The 21,980-nt window shown below is 43.8% G+C and overlaps 1 protein-coding gene across 4 annotated transcripts in view; it reads right to left on the reverse strand.

Annotated features, from left to right (window-relative positions):
- Positions 1–21,980, reverse strand: part of CACNA1I (calcium voltage-gated channel subunit alpha1 I) — a 1,217,075-nt gene that overhangs the window by 284,610 nt on the left and 910,485 nt on the right. For all 4 annotated transcript variants that reach the window (XM_075321783.1, XM_075321781.1, XM_075321782.1 and 1 more), the window contains 2 exons: positions 15,047–15,232; positions 9,952–10,069 (listed from right to left, as the gene is read on the reverse strand). In XM_075321783.1, the coding sequence (XP_075177898.1) occupies positions 9,952–10,069; positions 15,047–15,232 (304 nt within the window). The remainder of the gene's footprint in view (positions 1–9,951; positions 10,070–15,046; positions 15,233–21,980) is intronic.

A 21,980-nucleotide genomic window follows, 5' to 3' on the forward strand; every position in this document is an offset into this window, starting at 1 on the left:
TCTTGTTTTATCCAGTATTATATGGGTATTTCTCACAGCATCTAATTTCTGGGTTACATGATCATCACCTATCACAAAGCTTCTTAAATCCAAGCTTCAGCTTTATTGCGCTCATGGTTTCACATTAACACAATATTCTCTACCATGGGCTGTTAACCACCTCCTGTTTCCATACATCTTCCTGATTTTATGTAGACTTCAAAACCTCTCAGGCGTACATTAATATGCACAGAATTACCAGAATTCAATGCTATTTTAGAAATGGTGCAGTATAAAAATACATTTTCTGACTGATATAGAATCACTGACACCGGAAAAAAGCTAGATGAGTAAAAACAGAGTTCTGAGCCTAGTCGCCCCCCGAATATCGAATGACTTTATATTATCTTAAAGGGAACCTGTCAGGTCCCCTATGCCGTACAATCCAGCAGCATTCATACTTGTATGTTGAAATTGCCTGCAGAACCAGTCTTGTATGACGCTATTCATTAAAATGAATGTTAAAAAAATAGAAACACTGCTGTCCCTATGCTAATTAGGGCCTTGACTAGTCGAAAGCGTTTTGTTTCCCCAGACTAGTTGACCCTGTGGGTGTGATAACATGATTTCAATGTGTCGATGTTACTGCCAGCTAATGGAAATCTTGTGCATGTGCGCGGCTCATTTTGGCCATGTCAGTGCATCTTTGAAGCAGGGTGAATGCTTCCCGGCTTCATTAGGCGCACTGCGAAATTGGTTCATATACACATCTTCTGAACTTCCATTCATACTCAGTGTGCCTAATGAAGCCAGGAAGCGCACTCCCAGCTTCAAAGGTGCACTGATGAGGCCGAAATGAGCCGTGTGCATGCGCAAGATTTCCTGGAGTTGGCGGTGATTCCGACTCATGGAACTTATGCTATCATGCCCACAGGAGCGTGATAATATGGAAAAAGGGATGACTAGTCTGGAGAAGCAATGCCTCTGTAACTAGTAATAAAAAAATAATAATAATAATAGTCACAGACTTAGGGAAATTGCAGTTTATAAGAAGTTTTTAAAAAATATATATACAGGGCTGGTTAGACCAGGAATTTGGGCATACAGCTATGAATGCTGCTGGGTTGGAGGGCAGAGGGGACCTGACAGGTTCCCTTTAATAGCAAACTATATGTTGCAATAGAAGAAGAATTTTTACAGTATGTGCCTATTACATAAGATTTTGTGTAATTTTAAAGTCAAAGCTAAAAGTTGATAAAAAATGATTAGGAATAGAAATAAGCGGAGCCATGGAAGCTCAGGTCACTGGATTCGGCTGGATTTTAAATGTAAGTTCGGGTAATTTTAAAAGAGAAGATATGAAATGTGTAGCACTCACCATAAGTATCCAAATATTCTTTATTTTTCAATCCTTAAAACTGTGACAAACAGTGTGGGAAGGGGGAACAGGGAATGCCCGGATGACGGCCATTTTTCGTGCATAGAGACGCCCTTCAATAGGTCCTGGACCAGATCAGGACTTATTGAAGCATGGCTCTATATGCGCAAAACGTCCGTCATCCCCGCTCCCCCTTCCCATGCTGTCACAGTTTTATGGATTGAAAAATAAAGAATAGTTGGGTACTTACGGTGAGTGACGCACATTTCATATCTTCTCTTAAGTTTACCTGATGTTTTTCCACTATTTGTGCTAAGCACTGTCTGTATATCAACCACAAATGCTCAGACTGGTGCTTAAAGTGGAGCTTGGATTGGCCAGTAGTGCTGGACTTATCTATTGTAATTGGATTAAATATAAGTTTGGTTCAGAACCTGGACTTGATCCAAACATGACCACAGACAAAGTAGAGCTGAACTTGTTTGCTGTAAAATGGCTTCAAAATGATCGTAATAAGGGCTAGGGGGCTGCAAAAGGGAGCAAAATGGAGGTCATTGCCCTGCAAACAATTGTGAATAGGGAATAAATTCTAAGAAAAACATGTGTCCCTCCTATTTTTAATAATCAGAGTAGGTAAAGTAAACAGCTGTGGGCTGAAAACCTCAGCTGTCAGCTTTCCCTTGGCTGGTTATCAAAAATAGAGGGGATCCCAAGCCATTTTTTTAATCATTTAAATAAATAATTTTAAAAAACTATTAAGTCAAAAATAGGTTGGAGCCCATGTCATTTTTTTTTTAATTATTGTTCACAGCAGCGGCAGGCAACTTCCTCATGCAATGCAAGGTATTACATTGAACTTTTGGACCAATTGAAGGCAGCTCTGAAGGCCAAAAAGTACAACAAGCTGTCCAAAAGAATCTTGTTCCTGCAATACAACGCCTCCGCTCACACTGCACATGTGACCATGGCAAAACTTGCAGAGCTGGGCTTCCAGCTGGTTGACCACCCACCTTATTCACCAGATCTAGCTCTTCCGACTATCATCTGTTTCCAAACCTGAAGAAGCACCTCAAGGGTACCAAATTTCACACCATTTCTGATGCCATGGCTGCTATGGATGCCTGGTTTGAGGCACAACCGAAATCCTTCTGTTTGCTAGGCCTACAGAACTTGGAATACCGATAGAAGAAGTGTGTTGTAATCAGTGGAGAGTATGTGGAATAAATGCAAAGTTTCATCATCCTATCTCGTTTCTTTCTGGGTAAAGCCAAAGATGTATCAGCAGCCTCTCGTATATCTAAAAGAATTGATGCTGGGATGCTGTTCTGAAAGACGTGTGGTCACACCAAATATTGACTTGACTTAATTTTCTCTTTTGGCCATTCACTTTGCATTTTGCTAATTGAAAAAAATACACTATTAATGCTTGTATTTTTGAAAGCATTCACACTATATAGATTTTATTTCACACATGCCTAAAACATTTGCACAATACTCTATATAGTATAATACTGTATTCTATTTTTCGATATGTAAAAATTCAATTTCAATATAGTCTTATTTATTCCCAGTTCCCTTATATTGGGGGAGGGGTTCTGATGAACTTTAAAAAGTCAAATTATATTTTGTTGGCATTTTTCTGAATGTTCATGTCAAAGACATGTAGCATTGGTTAGCCAGATATTACAGCTGTGGCCACTGCATGAAAATGTAGTATTAGATTATGACCATCTGTGCAATGAAACTGTTCATTTTGACTTATAGAAAAGATCCCATAGTGGATTTTACATTATGTTCCATGTCTAAGGTACTTCAGAAACCATACCACATTCTTTAAATGGAACCTGGCAAGTGAACTGCTAATAAACTGCAGATATGGGGTTAATCTGCAGCTAAAACCCGTAGTGACCACTGATAAACATAAAACAAAGGTTGTTAAGAGCCCTTATTCAATCATCACCGTTTTAAAATGGCGATAGGGAATAAGTAAATAGCGCCCCCCCATGGCTGAAAATACCAATAGTAAGGGGATGGCAATCAGTAGATGCTTATATTTAACATCCCACAGTACTCGCCGGAAAACATCGCCATCTGCTGGTTGGACAGAAACGACAGGAACTGAAGAACTGAGTGTGTGTTCCTCGAGGGGAAAATTTGGAGAAGAAACCGGGTCAGGTGACAGTTGTGCCACAGTTATTTAATATAAAAGCCCAAGGTGTGCAAGGAGTTGGTGCCAAAGCCGACGTGTGAACAGCAGAACGGCCTTGTGGCCACTATTGCAGTAGAGGCACTTGGACGTAAGCCAAACCCAGAGAGAACCAGACTTCATCGTCATGCCAGAAAGACCAGATACCAAGAGTCAGACTTTGTGATCAAGCACTGAAGACTGAGCATCAAGAACCAGACTTCATGGTCGAGCAAGAGAGACCAGATACTGAGAACCAGACTTCATGGTCAAGCATCGAAGATGGAACACCAAGATCCAGACTTCATGGTCAAGCCAGAGAGACCAGGAACCAGACTTTGTGGTCAAGCATTGAAGACAGAATACCGAGAACTAGACTTTGCAGGTCACACACCAAAAACACAACACCACTTTCCAGAATCCCCACATCTGTAGGTTAATAACATTTTTTCATGTGACCAATATCCTTTAAAAAAACATGAGGCATCTAGGGACAATGTCAAAATCTACATTGCTTTTGCCCACTTTTATACTCCTTTGTGGTAGATCACTATTACTAAATCTAAAACCAACAAACATCTTTAGAAGACGTTTTTAAAAATATCCCTGAAAATAGATAAAGTCAATGCTGGGTTTGTGGATTGAAAACAATATTATTATTATTACTTTGCAATTCATTTTATATTAATGTCGTTTGCCCAGTGCGTGCTACTTTTCATTATTCAGGAATATTGAGAAAGGAAGTCAGGTAAGAGCTACATCTCAGGGGTTTTTAAAAACTGTCTTCAGGGATCTCAGCCCACACAATGATTCAGGTGTGAATGCAAATATTGTACTGAAATATTATACATATGTTAATATGTAACTCAGGCTGAATTCTGCATAATGTGTTGCCTAATTGACAGCGCATCTTAAAGGGGTTTGCCACATGATTGCCATTCAAATAAATGGATGTTCATGTAATATACATGGATAAGCTGAGTCTGCAAGAGTGAAAGATAATATTTGCAGCTGCTCTTTGTGCTGACTGGAGAGGGATTCTGAGTAAAGGCCGCTTTACACGCTGCGATATCGGTACCGATATCGCTAGTGTGGGTACCCACCCCCATCTGTTGTGCAACACGGGCAAATCGCTGCCCGTGCCGCACAAAATCGCCCAGACCTGTCACACATACTTACCTTCCCTGCGACGTCGCTGTGACCAGCGAACCGCCTCCTTTCTAAGGGGGCGGTTCGTTCAGCGTCGTCACAGCAGCGTCACTGAACCGCCGCCCAATAGAAGCGGAGGGGCGGAGATGAGTGGGATGTCACTTCCCTCCCACCTCCTTCCTTCCGCATTGTGGCCGGGAGGCAGGAAAGGAGAGGTGCCTCGTTCCTGCGGTGTCACACGGAGCGATGTGTGCTGCCGCAGGAACGAGGAACAACTTCTTTACTGCTGCAGTAATGATAATTGAGAATGGACCCCCATGTCACCGATGAGCGATTTTGCACGTTTTTGCGACGATGCAAAATCGCTCATAGGTGTCACACACAACGGCATTGCTAATGCGGCCGGATGTGCATCACCAATTCCATGACCCCAACGACTTCGCATTAGCTATGTCGTAGCGTGTAAAGCCCCCTTTAGGCCCATGTCAGAATTGCGATTGCCTTTCGTGTATCTCACGCGAGTCTCGCAGTGCATCACTCATCACGGACTCACACTCTCCTCACAGAAGCGAGTCGGTTGCATGCATCTCTATACAACTGACCCGCTCCTGTAAGGAGAGTGTGAGTCCGTGACGGGTGATGACCGTGAGACTAGCGCGAGATATACACGAGGCAATCGCAAGTGTGACATTGGCCTAAAGGCCCCGTCACACACAGAGATAAATCTTTGGCAGATCTGTGGTTGCAGTGAAATCATTGACATATCGTTCCATTTGTACACAGCCACAAACCTGTCACTGATTGTCCACAATTTAACTGCAACCACAGATCTGCCGCAGATTTATCTTTGTGTGACAGGGCCTTAAGGCTATCCCTCTGACTTCCAAATTCCAAAAAAGGATTTTCTTGCTGAAACAAGCTTTTTAATTCACTAGTATAATATCGAGAAAAAATAAAATAAAAAAAAGCTGTACAAATTCACAGGGACAGAAGAGTATAAAATGTATATGCGTCCACTTAATCTCTGCTGTTCCAGAACTTCATCAGTTATCCACACCACTTGTTTATTATTTATCTTGGCTGTAGCATAAATATTCCGTATAACTAAAATTATAATGACAATCACTGATATTAGCCCAACAAGGCATGATAATGATGATTGTTTGCAGCAGTCAGGTACAGTATAAAGAACAACAACATTGTAGTCAAGGCAAATAGAAGACCATTGGGAAGGATCAAGGTTTTGGCACTGAACTGTAGAGATTAAATGTGCCAGACATTTTTTACTTATTGATATTGGTGGCTACAAACAGCTTTGTAGAAAAAAACCTGAAAATCTTTTTTAAGTTTTAAACTTCACTCTTACTATATTTTTACTAAAGGTACCGTCACACTAAGCAACATCGCTAGCAACATCGCTGCTGAGGCACGACTTGCTAGCGATGTTGCTTAGTGTGACATCCAGCAACAACCTGGCCCCTGCTGTGAGGTCGTTGGTTGTTGCTGAATGTCCTGGACCATTTTTTAGTTGTTGCTCTCCCGCTGTGAAGCACAGATCGCTGTGTGTGACAGCGCAACAACTAAATGTGCAGTGAGCAGGGAGCCGGCTTCTGCGGACGCTGGTAACAAATGTAAATATCGTGTAACCAAGAAGCCCTTTCCTTGGTTACCCAATATTTACCTTCGTTACCAGCGTCCGCCGTTCTCACGCTGTCAGTGCCGGCTCCCTGCACACATAGCCAGACTACACATCGGGTAATTAACCCGATGTGTACTCTGGCTAGGAGTGCAGGGAGCCAGCGCTAAGCGGTGTGCGCTGGTAACCAAGGTAAATATCGGCTTGGTTACCCGATATTTACCTTAGTTACCAAGCACAGCATCGCTTCCACGCGTCATTGCTGGCTGGGGGCTGGTCACTGGTGAGATCTGCCTGTGTGACAGCTCACGAGCAAACCGTGTAGCGATGCTACAGCGATCCCTGCCAGGTCAGGATGCTGGTGGGATTGCTGGAGCGTCGCTTAGTGTGACGGTACCTTAAGTATTAGGCTACAGATTGAACTTGATGTACTTAAGTCTACCTTAAACCTTAAAAACTATGAAACTATAAATTACTTACCTACAAATCTAATGGTAGTTCAAACCATTTAAAAGACGACATAGGGAAGAATAGGAGGGACAAAGAGCGAGGTCCATTTGACAAAGTTATAGGAGCAATATTATCATTTTGTGAAATAATGAAAAGCAAAAACAAGATATAAAACATGCAGCTTAGGTTTCACATTTCTGTCTATACATCGGCAAATAATAACAAAAAAAGACAGTTGCACTCTGAAATGCTAAAGCATGCAAACAATGAATGCAAGAATATAGGTATGCATTACTGATTAAGGATATCTAGAAAAAAATTGAGATACTTCGCATACAAAAATGGCCATTTCAAAATCGGCCCAGTAGCCACGTCAAGGCATATCTCATTACTGGGAATCTACACTAAACTGAATCCTCTCTCTGGGTTACAAACCTTCATGTGTATGGGCAAATAGGAACCTGCTAGTAGAGAATAAAACGACCTGTGGCTAATGGTGAAGGGGTGCAGAGTCAGAGGGCATGACTGCATAATCTAGACAAAAAGACTGAGTGCTTCAGTATTTTTGTCTATGCAACAGCAAATACACATCTCAAGTGACTAAAAAGTTGATATGATCATTCTACAAATTGATTATCTTAAGGGGACGTTCACACGAGCATATGACTCGGATGAGTGCAATGCAAGAAAATCAAACTTGCATTGCAGTCGGACGAATGTTATTCAATGAGGGAGAGCAGATGGCCAGCTTTTCTTTCATCCAGATTCTGGATGAGTGAAAAGTTGCAGCATGCTGCGATTGTCAGCGATAGTTGTGTCACTCGCACCTATACAAGTCTATGGGTGCGAGTCAAACATCGGACTGCACTTGGATGAAATCCAAGAGCAGTGTGATATACGCACAGGCTGACAATGGAGGAGATGGGAAGATTAATCCCTCCCTCTCCCTTGCATCTCCCGTCCCCTCCTCTGCAGCTGTGACTCGATCACAGGATCAGATCACAGTTACATGACACTTGGCTCACGCTGGCAACACAGTGGGAGCCGATGGCCATTAGCATATCGCATCCGATGCACTCACATCAAATGCCATATGGTCATGTGAATCCAGCCTTAAAGTGAAAAATATAGGCAAGCTGTTTGCTGAGGACGTGTAGCCTATCAACCCAGTTGAAAAACAGAGTTTGATAGCTTATAGGTAAAACAGAATGCTAGATGGGGTTAAAATTTTGGTTTCACTTATCAACCAGGAGCACAGCGCTCCCTAGCCCCTTATTTCCTTTTTCCTGGGTGGGCAGGTGCTCCTGCATGACTGACAGTTCATTGCAGCAGCAAGGTTGCATTGCTAACCTGAGCTGTGCGCACTCTCGATGATGCTAGATGACTTTTCCTTTTCAGTCTGCTACATTGTAAGTGCAGTTAGGCTTGAGAGAAGTGGACAAGAAATGGAGCTCACTGCTCAATCGAACAATCCTAGCTCACCTTAATGTAGTGCTTACATGCTCAGTAGGAAAGAGTTTGGAAGCAATACGTATATTTGGTCACCACTCCTAAAGAGCAGTGGTGGCCAGTAGTGATCAATGAGCACTAAGATGCTCGAGTGCTCTGTACTTGAAATGAGCAGGTAGGACGTTTGGACGAGCTCAACTCGGTTACCGAATATAATGGAAGTCAATCGAAAACTTGAGCAATCATCCAGAAAAATGCTCAAGTTTCCCATTGACTTATACTTGGTATTTGAGTCAAGCCCATCCAAAATTCCAACCTCCTTGCTTCGGGTACCGAGCACTCGAGAAGCTTTGTGCTCGTTCATCACTAGAGGCCAGCCAATTTGGTAATGTACAATATTAATATACAATCAAACACAAAAGAAGCATTATCTTGAGAAAAGCGGAACATTTTATAAAAAGTAATGTCCAAAGTTCCTTTTTTTTACTTGTTTTGATCACAATAGAGCAGTTGACAGTAGAGATAAGGAAAGCGTCATGGAGTCAGTTACTCCATCACTAATTGTATTTGGTTTAAAGCCAAAAGAAAAAACACAACCATGAGTGTGCCTAGACCAATTTCATATCATGGATAGAGTTGACCGAGCACCTAACTATTCGTACTCGCTATACTCAATGTAATGCAGTGCAATGCAAGTCAAGGGGAATACTCGCAATGTAACGAGAAACCCAAATGCCATACTATTTGTTTGAGTAGCAAATAGTGCGGAATTCGGGATACTGATTAGTTTGTAAGTTTTTCCCCATTGACTTGCTATTCAGAGCGAATATGCGAGTATTTGTCAAGCTCCCCGGGTCCTGACGTTGTTTCTCACTCATCGCTCCTGTCCCCGGGTCTCCTGCCTCCAGCCACACGTCCTCCTCGGCACCACTGCCTGCTCTGGCCTCCGGCACCCGGGCGTCACGCATGTGCATTAGGGCGCGCGCGCGGTCACTGACTTCCTCTTAAAGGCCCTGCACTCCCTAACAGGATATTGCATCAGTCAGGGTCAGGTATATTAGGAGCTCCCTGCCTGGAGGGCGTCGCCTGTTCGTCAAGTTCTGCAAGCTAGGAGTCCAGGTCCCCATGTGCCTTGCCTGTGCTAACTCTGTCTCTTTCGTAGAGTCTGCTCTGCCTCCGTAACCGGCTCCTGAATCCGGGTTTGCCAAGAAGTCCTCCGGTGTCCGTCAGCGGGGGATCCCACCACCGTTACATCTGCCTGTGCCTGTCTGTGATCCCCGGCTTCACCCGGCTGCCTCCCCGTCACATCCAGCTAACCCGGATCCCGTCTGAGTTTCCTAACCAGCACCCGTACCGGACTCCCTTAATTGTCTCCAAGAACTCTGTGGCTCTAAAGACTCCGTTCTACCCATTCCCTGAGGGACGCTATCCCGGTCCCGCTAGTACTCCGGCTACCGTGTACCTAGGCCCTCTGGCGGGGTGACCGGACAGTCCCTGTATAGGGGTTAGCTCCAGGTTGCCTCACTGGGGGAGTCTGGTGCATGGCCCAGAGGATCCACCATCACCCGGACCTAACAGTATTAGACAGTACTCGTTATGAGTACAGCGAGTACGAATAGCTAGGTACTCGCTCAACTCTAATCATGGATTAAATCCATACAGAGAGTATAATCATGTAAAATACATATGAAAATTACATTATTCATGAAGAAATCAAGGAAATACCTGGAATACTGTAACTATGGCCCAAAGCAAAGAGTCAAAGTTTTTTCGGTCAGGTACAGTATCTCCGGAGTCTGTTCTAAGACTAAATTTACATCCAAAAATATGCATCCCAAGTATACTGCATGGAGAAAAAAAAAGATTATTATTACTATTACTTTTATTGAAACATTGTTTGATTTTTTCCTACATAGACGTTTTACACCTTATAGCTGTGGATACCTATAAAGGGAATCTGTCAGCTGATTCATTCTTCCCAGACCATGAGCAGTATGAATCAGCGCCTTGTATTTTTTTTTCTCAGAAATTCTCTGGAGTTTCAGTGAAAACATAGTTTGAAGATTCCAATGTGCACACATGGGAAAGAGCTGTCAATCAACTAGAGGGGAGGGGGTGTTTTTGGATTAGTCAGGCAGATCCCTATGGTCCCAACTGTTCAAACTATGTTTTCTCTTAAACACTGGATCATTTAAGAGCAAAACATATATGGCTGCCAGGCTCTGATTCATTCTTTTTCACTAAGAACACATTTATACCTAGAAGGCTTTCAATCACCCCTCCCACTGGACTCGTGAGACAAGAATGGACTGGGATTTAGATCAATAAATTGCAAGTTATACTAGATCATTTCACACAAAACTAAATATCAATCTGCTCAATTATCTCTGAACTATAGCCTTCTGTGTGTTTAATGTAACAGGCTCCCTAACCCCTTCACCCACGGACAATTTTCCGCTTTTTCGTTTTTGTTTTTTTTGCTACCCTTCTTCTGAGAGCCGTAATGTTTTTATTTTTCTGTCAGTCTTGCCATACAAGGGATTATTTTTTTGCAGAACATATTGTACTTTTATAAGAAACCATGCGTTTTACCATATACCATACCGGAAAATGGCAAAAAAATTCCAAGTTCAGAAAAATTGCAAAAATAGTGCAATTGCACGATTGTTTTTGAGATATTTTATTCACAGAGTTCACTATATGGTAAAACTGATGTGTGGGTATGATGCCTCAGGTCAGTACGAGTAGACACCAAACATGTTTAGGTTTACTTTTATCTAAGGGTTAAAAAAAAATTCAGAAGTTTGTCCAAAAAAAGTGGCACACTTTTTGCGCCATTTTCCGTGACCTGTAGCATTTTCTTTTTCAGGTCTGGGGCTCTGTTATGACTTATTTTTTGCGTCTTGAGCTGACGTTTTTAATGGTACCATAATACACAGATGCTACGTTTTGATCGCCTGTTATTGCATTTTTCGCAAAATGTGTGACAACCAAAAAACATAATTTTGGCATTTTGAATTTTTTTGCCTCTACGCCATTTAACGATCAGGTTGATTGATTTTATATTTTTCTACATCAGGCGAATACTGCGATACCAAATCTGTCTATATTTCATATTATTTTAACCCTTTAATTTTCAATGGGGCAAATGGGGGGGGTGATTTGGACTTTCAGGTTTTTTAATTTTTTAAAAAAAATGAAAACTTTTTTTTTACTTTTTTTGTTTATTGTATAAGTTTCCCTGGGGGACTATAAGGATTAGCAATCTGATCACTTGTTCATTTCTACTGATCATAGCTGCACAGCTCTGATTACCAGAAATGCAGAGTACCTGTGAGAGCTGCTGCTCTGCTGGCTGTACCAGGAACTATGTCATGATAGCGACAGGAGTCACCACATGACCCTGTGCTACCATAGCAACCATCGGCTCCCCATGATCATGTCACAGGGCCTCCAATGTTGGCCATTAACATCCTGCTGTCACATTTTGACAGCGCGATTTAAGGGGTTAACCAACGCGGGTGGATCGCGGATCCACCTTCGCCTGATAGCCGCACATGTCTGCTGTACAAATCAGCAGACATGTGTAGGACTCACCGCCGGCTTACCGCAGCAGCCGGCGGTGATTATATCGACATGACTGATGACGTATCCAGTACGTCCAATGTGAGAAAGAGGTTAAATGCTTTATTCAGAATTGTACATTGATCCTTAGGGGCACTTTGCACAGTACGACATTGCAGGTGCGATGTCGGTGGGGTCAAATTGAAAGTGACGCACATCCAGCATCGCAGGCGATATCGTAGTGTGTAAATCCTAGATGATACGATTAACGAGCGCAAAAGTGTCGTAATCGTATCATCGGTGTAGCGTCGGTGTAATCCACAATTACGCTGACGCGACGGTCCGATGTTGTTCCTCGCTCCTGCAGCAGCACACATCGCTGTGTGTGAAGTCGCAGGAGCAAGGAACATCTCCTACCGGCGTCACCGCGGCTCCCGTAGGATATGCGGAAGGAAGGAGGTCATCTCCGCCCCTCCGCTCCTATTGGCTGCCTGCCGTGTGAAGTCGCAGTGATGCCGCACGACCGCCCCCTTGATAAGGAGGCGGGTTGCCGGCCAGAGCGACGTCGGACGGCAGGTGAGTACATATGAAGCTGCCGTAGCGATAATGTTCGCTACGGCAGCTATCACAATGATATTGCAGCTGCGACGGGGGCGGGACTATCGCGCTCGGCATCGCAGCATCAGCTTGCGATGTCGCAGCATGCAAAGTACCCTTAGAGTAGGTCATCAATGGATGATTAGTGTAGGTAGGAACATAGGTAGTAGTGATGTCTCAGATGCAAATTCTATTGAAGGGAGCAAAATATCCAGAAAATCCTACATAAGTAAGGATTGCTGAGAGTACAAGAAATCACTGTTCTGGAGGCAGATTCTTAGGGAGATCTATGTCCAGCCCAAAGATCTTAACAGCTGATTTACATATTAAGAAAAATGTGAATTTCTCTGGTGTAAGACATCGGATCACAGATGCCAAGGTATGATTTTATTCAACTTTCTTATAAGGGTTGATCCTACTGACAGAGTCCCTTTACAATCCTGTAAACAGACAAAGATGATCACTGATAATGTCAGAAACTCCATTAAAGGGGTTGTCCACTTTATTTTTATTTTGTCAAATATTTTGGGAACATGATTTCGTGGCAATTACTAATATATATGTATTACAAGTTTTCCTCCTGCTTTTGATAGTGCCGCCTCCCTCACAGACTGCACAGTTTACAGTTCTTTTGCCTTCAAAATGGCATTTAATGAAAGAGCATGTAACTAAATCTTTCCAACAGTCTTCTCCTATAGAAAAATAGCTTTCCCATGTCAAGTCTTTAAATGGAAGAATCTGAGTGACAGGTCTGGCCACATGCTCCTTCATCAATAGACATTTTGGGAACAGGAGCACTGTGTAGTCTGTGAGAAAGGCTTCCCTAACAAGTGTTAGAAGAGAAAACGTAATACATGAGTGCCACAAAGTCACAACACTAACACTTTGATTAAAAAGAAACTGGTAAATCTGATAACGCTATTAATATGCTTTTAATCTGCAAGTTTAGTAGCATTCTGGATGTGCCCACCAACAGTATAGAAAGTGCGCCACCTGGGAGAAAATTATCTTTATTTCTCCCAGGTGCCGCTGGCTTTCAGTCATGCAGGTGTGCTGGCACAGCTACAGTCACTATTCACAGCACTGGTAGCGGCAACTGAAAGCACTGATGCACTGTAGAGCCAGCTGTCAATCAGTGCCTGGAGACGCTTTCAGCTGCCATTTTCAGTGCTGTCAATGGTATCTGCAATTGTCCTGGGCACGCTTGCATGACTGAAAGCCGGCGGCTGCTGAGAGAAATAAAGTCTATTTTCTCCCAGGTTCTGTACTTCAGTACTGCTGCCAGGCACTGTCAGAATTCTATAGACCTGTAGATTAACCATATATCTGCAAGCCAATACTGTTATTTTACTGGCAGGATCTGTAGCGCCCCATGGGGCACATGTTTTAACTTACTCGTTGCCGGGCCGGGGTGTAGATCCTCTGCGTTGTCACGGGGTGGCTTGGCTCGGTTCCGTTGCCCCGAGGCATACAGGAAGGAGGATTGGCGGGTGGTAGGGAGGATGGAGGTAGTAGTTGATGGTTAGGAAAGTCTATTATGATCATGACACCACCTGCAGTAAGCGGCCAGGTAATTGCCACTACTATTGTCGCTGTCCTCTGGGGCAGATGTCACTGCAGCTAGGATGGTCTTGCTTCTCGCAGGAGAAGCTAGGCCCCAGGGATATGCTGATGGTTGAATGGAACAATATGTTGGGAGTGCAGGGCTGAGGGCGACGACAAACACTGGACGACACAGGTTGGAGTTTCTTTTTACATTTTACTGGTATTTGGTGTAGTCCAGGAGTTAGCAGTCCGGTCAGCCTGGAAGCAGCAGGGGAATTTCTCTCTGTCTGGTACTTGTAAGCCTGCTTTTGTGCGCAGGTGTAGGTCGCTGTCACCTGAAGCCACACAGCGTCCCTCTTCTATGTGTGTTTATCTCCTCCATCTGATGGATAGTGTGAGCCGATGCTGGAGCCCACTCTGTAGCAGTGACCCCGGGCTCTTTCTTGCCACTTCGCCTCTGGATTTTAGGTGGGCCAGAGGAGGTGAACTTTTCTGCCCTCTGGCATTACTACAGGACCGTTAGCATCCAGTAGCCTGGGACGCCGGTGTCCCGCTTGATGCACTCGGTCCTGGAGAGCTGGGCAGCAGCTCTCAGACAGCGACCGTTCTCTTTGCTGTGTATTACTGTTCTTAGGTCTCACTTCCTTTTGCTCCCTAATGCCTCCTCCAGGTTAGTATGTCAAGAGAGGCTCCCTTCAACACAGGTTATGAGCTCCCACTACTGTTCCGGAAGAGGAAGTGGTGTTGCATGTTAGTGCACCTGGCCGAGATTTCCCCACTGTTTTCAAGCATGGCATTGCTCCCAGCGATGAGAACGCCACTATGGCTCCCAGAACCACTGGGGTGCCACAGTTCCCTCTAACTAAAATAGATGGACAACCCCTTTATGTTTCAACAGTTTTGATAATATCCAAGGCTGGAGAAATGTCTCACTCTTTTCTTGTAGATCTGTCACTATACAACAAACAGCTTTTTGGGGTAATTCCAGTAATGACATTTTATGAAATAGGTGGACAATGCCACCATTTTGAGATTAATGATGCTACTATACAACACAGTGAACAAATATAATTCTGGATATATTACATATAAAAGTATTGGGTTTTTCTTTTACCTGAAAATAAAGATGAAGAGCATAAGCAACATGCAGAAGGTAGCCACATTGTCCATCGTCTTCATTAGGACCACCAGCTGCCTCCTTAACGCAGGCATGAAGCGCACAAGCTTGAGCACCCGCAAGAGACGAAAAGTTCTTAAAACGGACAGCCCACCGTCATTCTGCCCTATAATCTCCCAGACACTGGGGGAAAAGATACCAGCAGTAATTAGGAGCAATTAATAGAAATGGGAGGATTAGACTAGAAAAGAAATCAATACACATTCTTCAACTTCTAACTCTTCCTTAAATTCTACTTAGATGATATACTAACTCAGTAATTACAGTGATTTTCGAAGCCAGTGAGCGAAAGAAGAAAGTTATTTTAGCAATGGGCGATTAAACATGCTGTAGATATTAATAATGCTGGAGAATATGAATTGTAAATGATCATTATAGAGAAAAAAAGACTTAATGATTTCTACTTATACATATTTCATAACTGAAAAGTCTGTTCTTCGACATGGATCCTTCTAGGTTGGAAGGGTCTTGTTCTGTGTGTGGAAAACATCCAATTACAGGGAAGGGTAGAAGGAAAAATGATGAAGACAGTGATAGCAAATGACTGCAACAAGAAAGATAACAGAATACATGAAATCTAAAAGATGGTAAAGCAAACAAATCATAGAAAGACGTAAATGGAAAAGTGAGATATGATCGCAATGGCCCTAAGAACTGAACATGACATGCAGCTTGTGGGAAAATCATTTTATCAATTGTATGTATAAAAGTGACAAGGTGCAGGGCGGATTAGATTGACTCCTAGAGTACCAGCGGATCCTCTTGTGGACCCAGGATCTGGCACACTAATGAGACCTAATGGTTTTGTATAAGATACCCCTACAATGAGCGAACTATCAATAAGCAATTGACATTGGGTTTTATTTTTTATCAGATGATTCCTCAATAGTACCGTATATAAGTAATGTGCAATAGTGATAATTAATGATGAGAGGGCGCCACCATGCTCAGGTGCTCGGTACTCGTGACTAGTGATGAGTGAGCACTACCATGCTCAGGTGTTTAGCACTGGTAACCAGTGATGAGTGAGCACTATCATGCTCGGGTGCTCAGTACTGGTAACTAGTGATGACTCTGAGTGAGCACTACCATGCTTGGGTGGCCGGTACTCGTAACTAGTGATGAGCGGGCACTACCATGCTTGGGTGGTCGGTACTCGTAACTAGTGATGAGCGAGCAGTACCATGTCCGGGGGCTCGGTACTCGTAACTAGCGATGAGCGAGCATTACCATGCTCGGGTGCTCATACTCGTAACTAGTGATGAGCGAGCACTACCATGCTCGGGTGCTCAATACCCGTAACTAGTGATGAGTGAGCACTCCCCTGCTCGGGTGCTCGGTACTTGTAACTAGTGATGAGCGGGCACTACCATGCTCGGGTGCTCTTCACTTGTAACTAGTGATGAGTGAGCACTACGATGCTCGGTGCTTAATACTCGGAAGTGGTGATGAGTGAGCACTACCATGCTCGGAACTTGTAACTAGTGATGAGCGGGCACTACCATGCTCGGGTGCTCTTCACTTGTAACTAGTGATGAGTGAGCACTACCATGCTCGGTGCTTAATACTCGTAACTGGTGATGAGTGAGAACTACCATGCTCGGTACTTGTAACTAGTCATGAGCAGACACTACCATGCTCAGGTGCTCGGTACTCGTAACTAGTGATGAGCGAGCACTACCATGCATTCGTGCTCAGTACTCATAACGAACAGTTGGATAATCAGAGTGGCTCAACTCAAGTAACGAATAGAGATGAGCGTATCCATGGGAGTTCGGTTTGGCTGGCTCAGCTGGAATTTAGATAATGTTCGGTTTGGGATCTGGACTTGACCTGAACTCCAATGGAAGTCACTAACTGGGCAGTTCGGCAGTCCGGCCATATACAGCCAGCCATTAACAGATCACTTTCGAGGGTTAGGTGGGCAGAATGTTTCCCTTTTTTCGATTGGTGCACACTACATCAAATCACGCTGTACTTCCAGTGTGAAGCATTGAAACACTGCAAGCGGCTTGGCCTGAGCAACGAGCGTACCCGAGCACAGTGATGCTCGCGGGAGTGAAGTTCTTATGTAAGGCACTCGAACTCTAAAGCTGAACTCAGTTTTCTCATAAAAGTCCAAACACCAAACCTCGGGTTCGCTCACCTCTATATCTTCCAGAGAAATGCTTGATATACTGTATATTTGGTACATATGTTGAGCCTGTCTGATCATCCAACTGCTTGTTATGAGTACCCAGCACTCAAGCACAGTAGTGCCGGGTCATCACTAGTGATAATTAATTTACAATGTAATTATAAGTAGATGTACAAGTTCTACATAAATGGTCTCTAGAAAATCAGAATCTTACGTTGCCGCTGGTAAATGTAGCTTTGTGTAACTTTGTCTCACAAAAGCTTTTATCACCTATGCAAGGAATAGTCAATAAATGTATGACTGCCACTGATCATGATAGAAGTCTCATATTCCCAATGCCAATTAAGCAGTAGTGTGTATTCCTGGCCACCGCTCACATCCTTTGTTCCATTCACATAGGTGACATAGGACCCTTTTCTTAGGCTTAGGGGGGACGCCCAACACTATGTGATTAGCTGATAAGTGGTTTTGTTGGATAGCTCCTTAATGAGGCTGCTCAAATGGCATCTCACCCTACTTTGATATTCAGACATTTGCCTACTGCTGTTCTAGCAGAGATTCATATGAATGACTGTTGACTAAATGCTGGGTAGTTTTATATCATATGCTAATATAAGTGTTTAGCTCAAAGAAATTATTTCATGATGGCGAACCATGTACATATGGGGCATAGGGATGTCATAGAGCAGGGGTTTCAACCTCGGCTAGGTATATGGGCCGCACATAGACAAAAAATAACTTGGGGGGGGGGCACATTGATTTCAGGACAAAGTGACATTTTTATTGTTACCATATTTTTCTTTCTAGACACCTTTGGATCACTGTTTTTGAACATTTTTTGTTTGTTTATTTTAACAAAACGTGCACTTTTTGCTTAAATGTATATATGTAAAAAAATATTTTTGATGGTAAAATTTTTTTCATGCTTTGTTTATTTTGTCTACATTTTATCCCTTTCTTATAAGTAATATAGTTTTACAATTAGTACAATATAGTAATTTTGGCCAACATCTTTTAGTAATCTGCCCCATTCTATTCCCCCTCTTGAAGTAATGTTCCCATTTTGGTACCGATTCTGTAGTAATATACCCATCCTTGTTTCCATCCTGTAGTAATATACCAATTCTGTAGTAATTTTCCCCATCCTTGTCCCCATTCTGTGGCAATGTACCTAACCTTGCCCCTTTTACAAATGGGCCCCATCCTTGTCCCCATCCTGTAGTAACGTGTGCATCCTTGTCCCCATCCTGTAGCAATGTGCCCATCCTTGTCCCCATTCTGTTGTAATGTGCCTATCCTTGTCCCCTTTTACAAATGTGCCCCAACTTTGCCGCCATCTTGTAGTAATATGCCCCCCCAACCTTGTCCCCTTTCACTATTTTGCCCCACCGTTGTCCCCATCTTGTAGTAACGTGCCCACCCTTCTTCCCTTTTACTAATGTGCACATGCAAGTCCTCTTCTTGTAATAATGTGCCCTTAACTGATCCTCTTCTTGTAGCAAGGCCACATCCTGGTCCCCTATTGTGCCACTCTACACACACACAGATGCGCACACACTAGCAATGTCCTATCCTGGTCTGCTATTGTGCAATTCTACACACACACACACACACAGACACACACAGACAATAGCAATGTCCTATCCTGGTCCTCTATTCTGCCATTCCACACACATCAAAACATTCTTCTCACCTGTCCTCCGTTCCCTCTGCATTCCCTAACCTGCTTCTTGCAGCCCGCAGGCACAAGCTCCCCTTGATGATTGCAGCCACTGTCAGCGCTTCATCTAAATTTCAGATGAACATTTTGCCGCTAAGTCAAGCTCTCTCTGCACTACTCCAGTGGCAACTGCTGGCCAATCAGATGCAAGCAGGTGCCATTTGAACAGTGCAGAGACAGCTTTACTCTGCACAGCGCCGGTATGACGTTCATCTGAAATAAAGCCGTGAGCAGCGACGACTACGGCCCCTGCACGGACTGTGCTCGTCAAGGAGTGCACGTGTCTGTTGGCCGCAAAAAGCAGCCTGAGGGGCCGCATGTGGCCTGCGAGCCACATGTTTGAGACCTCTGCCATAAAGGGTGGGGTATCTTACTTTATGAATGGGTCTTGTTCTGGTGTACTCAAGCTACCCTTGTATTACAAAAACAGAAATTCATCCATATGACCATAAAAAATTACAGTATATTTACCCGACAGCGACTGCTGCAGGAAAACTGCTGGCTCTGGCTTCCCCTGGCAAAATCAACTGTTTGCAAGGGGGACCTTAACCAAACAGCTAATCGCCATGGACTTGTTTTCTGAAAGGGGTTTTCTGTAATGTGATTTATTCATCAGAAACAATAAAATAATATAACTTAAGCGGGCTTTACACGCAACGACATCGCTAACGAGATGTCATTGGGGGTTACGAAATTCGTGACATACATCCGGCCTCATTAGCGACGTCGTTGCGTGTGAAATGTAGGAACGACCGTTAACGATCAAAATTACTCACCTAATCATTGCTCGTTGACACGTCGTTCTAATCCCAAATATCGTTGCTGTTGCAGGACGCAGGTTGTTTGTCGTCCCCGAGGCAGCACACATCGCTATGTGTGACACCGCAGGAATGAGGAACAACATCGGACCTGCGGCCGCTGGCAATGAGGAAGGAAGGAGGTGGGCGGGATGTTACAGCCGCTCATCTCCGCCCCTCCGCTTCTATTGGGCGGCCGCTTAGTGACGCCGCTGTGATGCCGCACGAACCGCCCTCTTAGAAAGGAGGCGGTTCGCCGGCCCCAGCAACGTCGCTAGGAAGGTAAGTATGTGTGACGGGTGTTAGTGATGTTGTGCACCACGGGCAGCGATTTGCCCGTGACGCACAACCGACGGGGGCGGGTGCTATTGCTAGCGATGTCGCAGCGTGTAAAGCCCGCTTTAGTCTAGTAAAAAAGATATTTTATAAGATTTTTTTTATAGTACCAACAAATTCCACAGTGCTGTACAATTAAATTACCCTAAATGTCAAATTTTTAAAAAAATTATTTAAAAGAGTTTTCCACTACTTTTCAAACTTTGCTAGAGACTAGGGACCTCCAATCATCTGCCACTCTAGTACCACCATTTGGGCAGGACTAGCAATGATGACACTTAGGGGTACTTTGCACGCTGCGACATCGCTACTGTGATATCGTCGGGGTCAAATCGAAAGTGACGCACATCCAGTGCCGGTAACGACGTTGCAACGTGTAAAGCCTAGATGCGCCAATAAACAATCGCAAAAGCGTCGAAAATCAGTGATCTGTGTAGCGTCGGACATTTTCATAATGTCGCAGCAATAGGAGATACGATGTTGTTCCTCGTTCCTGCGGCAGCACACATCGCTGTGTGTGAAGCCGCAGGAGCGAGGAACATCTCCTTTCCTGCCTCCACCGGCTATGCGGAAGGAATGAGGTGGGCGGGATGTTTATGTCCCGCTCATCTCCGTCCCTCCGCTTCTATTGGCCACCTGCTGTGTGACATCGCCGTGACGCCGCACGACCCGCCCCCTTAGGAAGGAGGCGGGTCGCCGGCTAGAGTGACGTCGCAGGGCAGGTAAGTGCATGTGAAACTGCCATAGCGATAATGTTCACTACGGCAGCTATCACAAGATATCGCATGTGCAACGGGGGCGGGTGCTACCGCGCTCGGCATCTCTAGCCAATGCTAGCGATGTCGCAACGTGCAAAGTACCCCTTAGTTTCTGAACCACTGTAGACAATGGCTGCAGGCTCAGATGATCACCCGAGCAATATCATATCGTATGTTTGGAGAGGTAAGTAATGCTTCATTGTTTATTTTATAAGGGTCTCTTTCCTCTATTAAAATGTAAAAAGTCAAGGAAAACTCTTTTCTTTCTATATATTTGTCTCGGTGAAGTATTACATCTGACATTTATAATTCTATACAATTTTAGTGCGTAAATTCATTTTACTTCAATTCTTGATAATAGTAAGCTCACATAGAAAGATCATACATGCAAGCATATTATGGAACACTAGGCACCCATAGGCTGCTATATGGTGTCTTTGTGAGCACTTAAAGAGGACCAACCACCAGAATTTTAATATATAAACTATAGCCAGTGCTATACTGGAGCTATCATGCTGATTCTATACATAACTTTAGTTGTGAGATCGGATGTATACTTTCTGAACTCTAGGCAAGTAAAGTTTGTGAAATGCGCTGTTATTCCGTTGCACCTCTCATGAAGTATCTAATAGGTGGATCGGGTTTTGCTCATTATTCTCGCTCCTGTCTGCCGGCCTGTCCTTCCTACCTCCTTCCTCCCCCTGTAATAATAGAGCCAGGGGGGAGGAAGGACAGGCAGCAGACAGATGCTGGAATAACTATCAAAATCAGACCCACCTATTAGATATACCGTTGCACCTCTCATCAAATAACAGTGCATTTCACAAAATTTAGTTTTCTATATTTCAGAAAGTATACATCCAATCTCACAACTAAAGATATGTGTCACGATCATTTCCCTGCATGTTGAGACCCGTCACAGCCTTTGGACTGGAGCCTCTCATCTGGCTCTCTTCATTTAAATGGGTTTTCATTTTTCTTGGCACTGTACTGGTTAAGTGCCAGTTTTTCTAATGCAGCTTTTCCGAAGCAGTTCCTTGCTGAGTGATCAGCTGCACTTACTCAGTAGTCATGCCCTTCAACTTCAAATAGCAAGGTTTCCCATCATTCCCTCCTGAAGATA

The sequence above is a fragment of the Anomaloglossus baeobatrachus genome, chromosome 8 (genome assembly GCF_048569485.1).
Source record: "Anomaloglossus baeobatrachus isolate aAnoBae1 chromosome 8, aAnoBae1.hap1, whole genome shotgun sequence".
NCBI classification, from domain to species: domain Eukaryota; kingdom Metazoa; phylum Chordata; class Amphibia; order Anura; family Aromobatidae; genus Anomaloglossus; species Anomaloglossus baeobatrachus.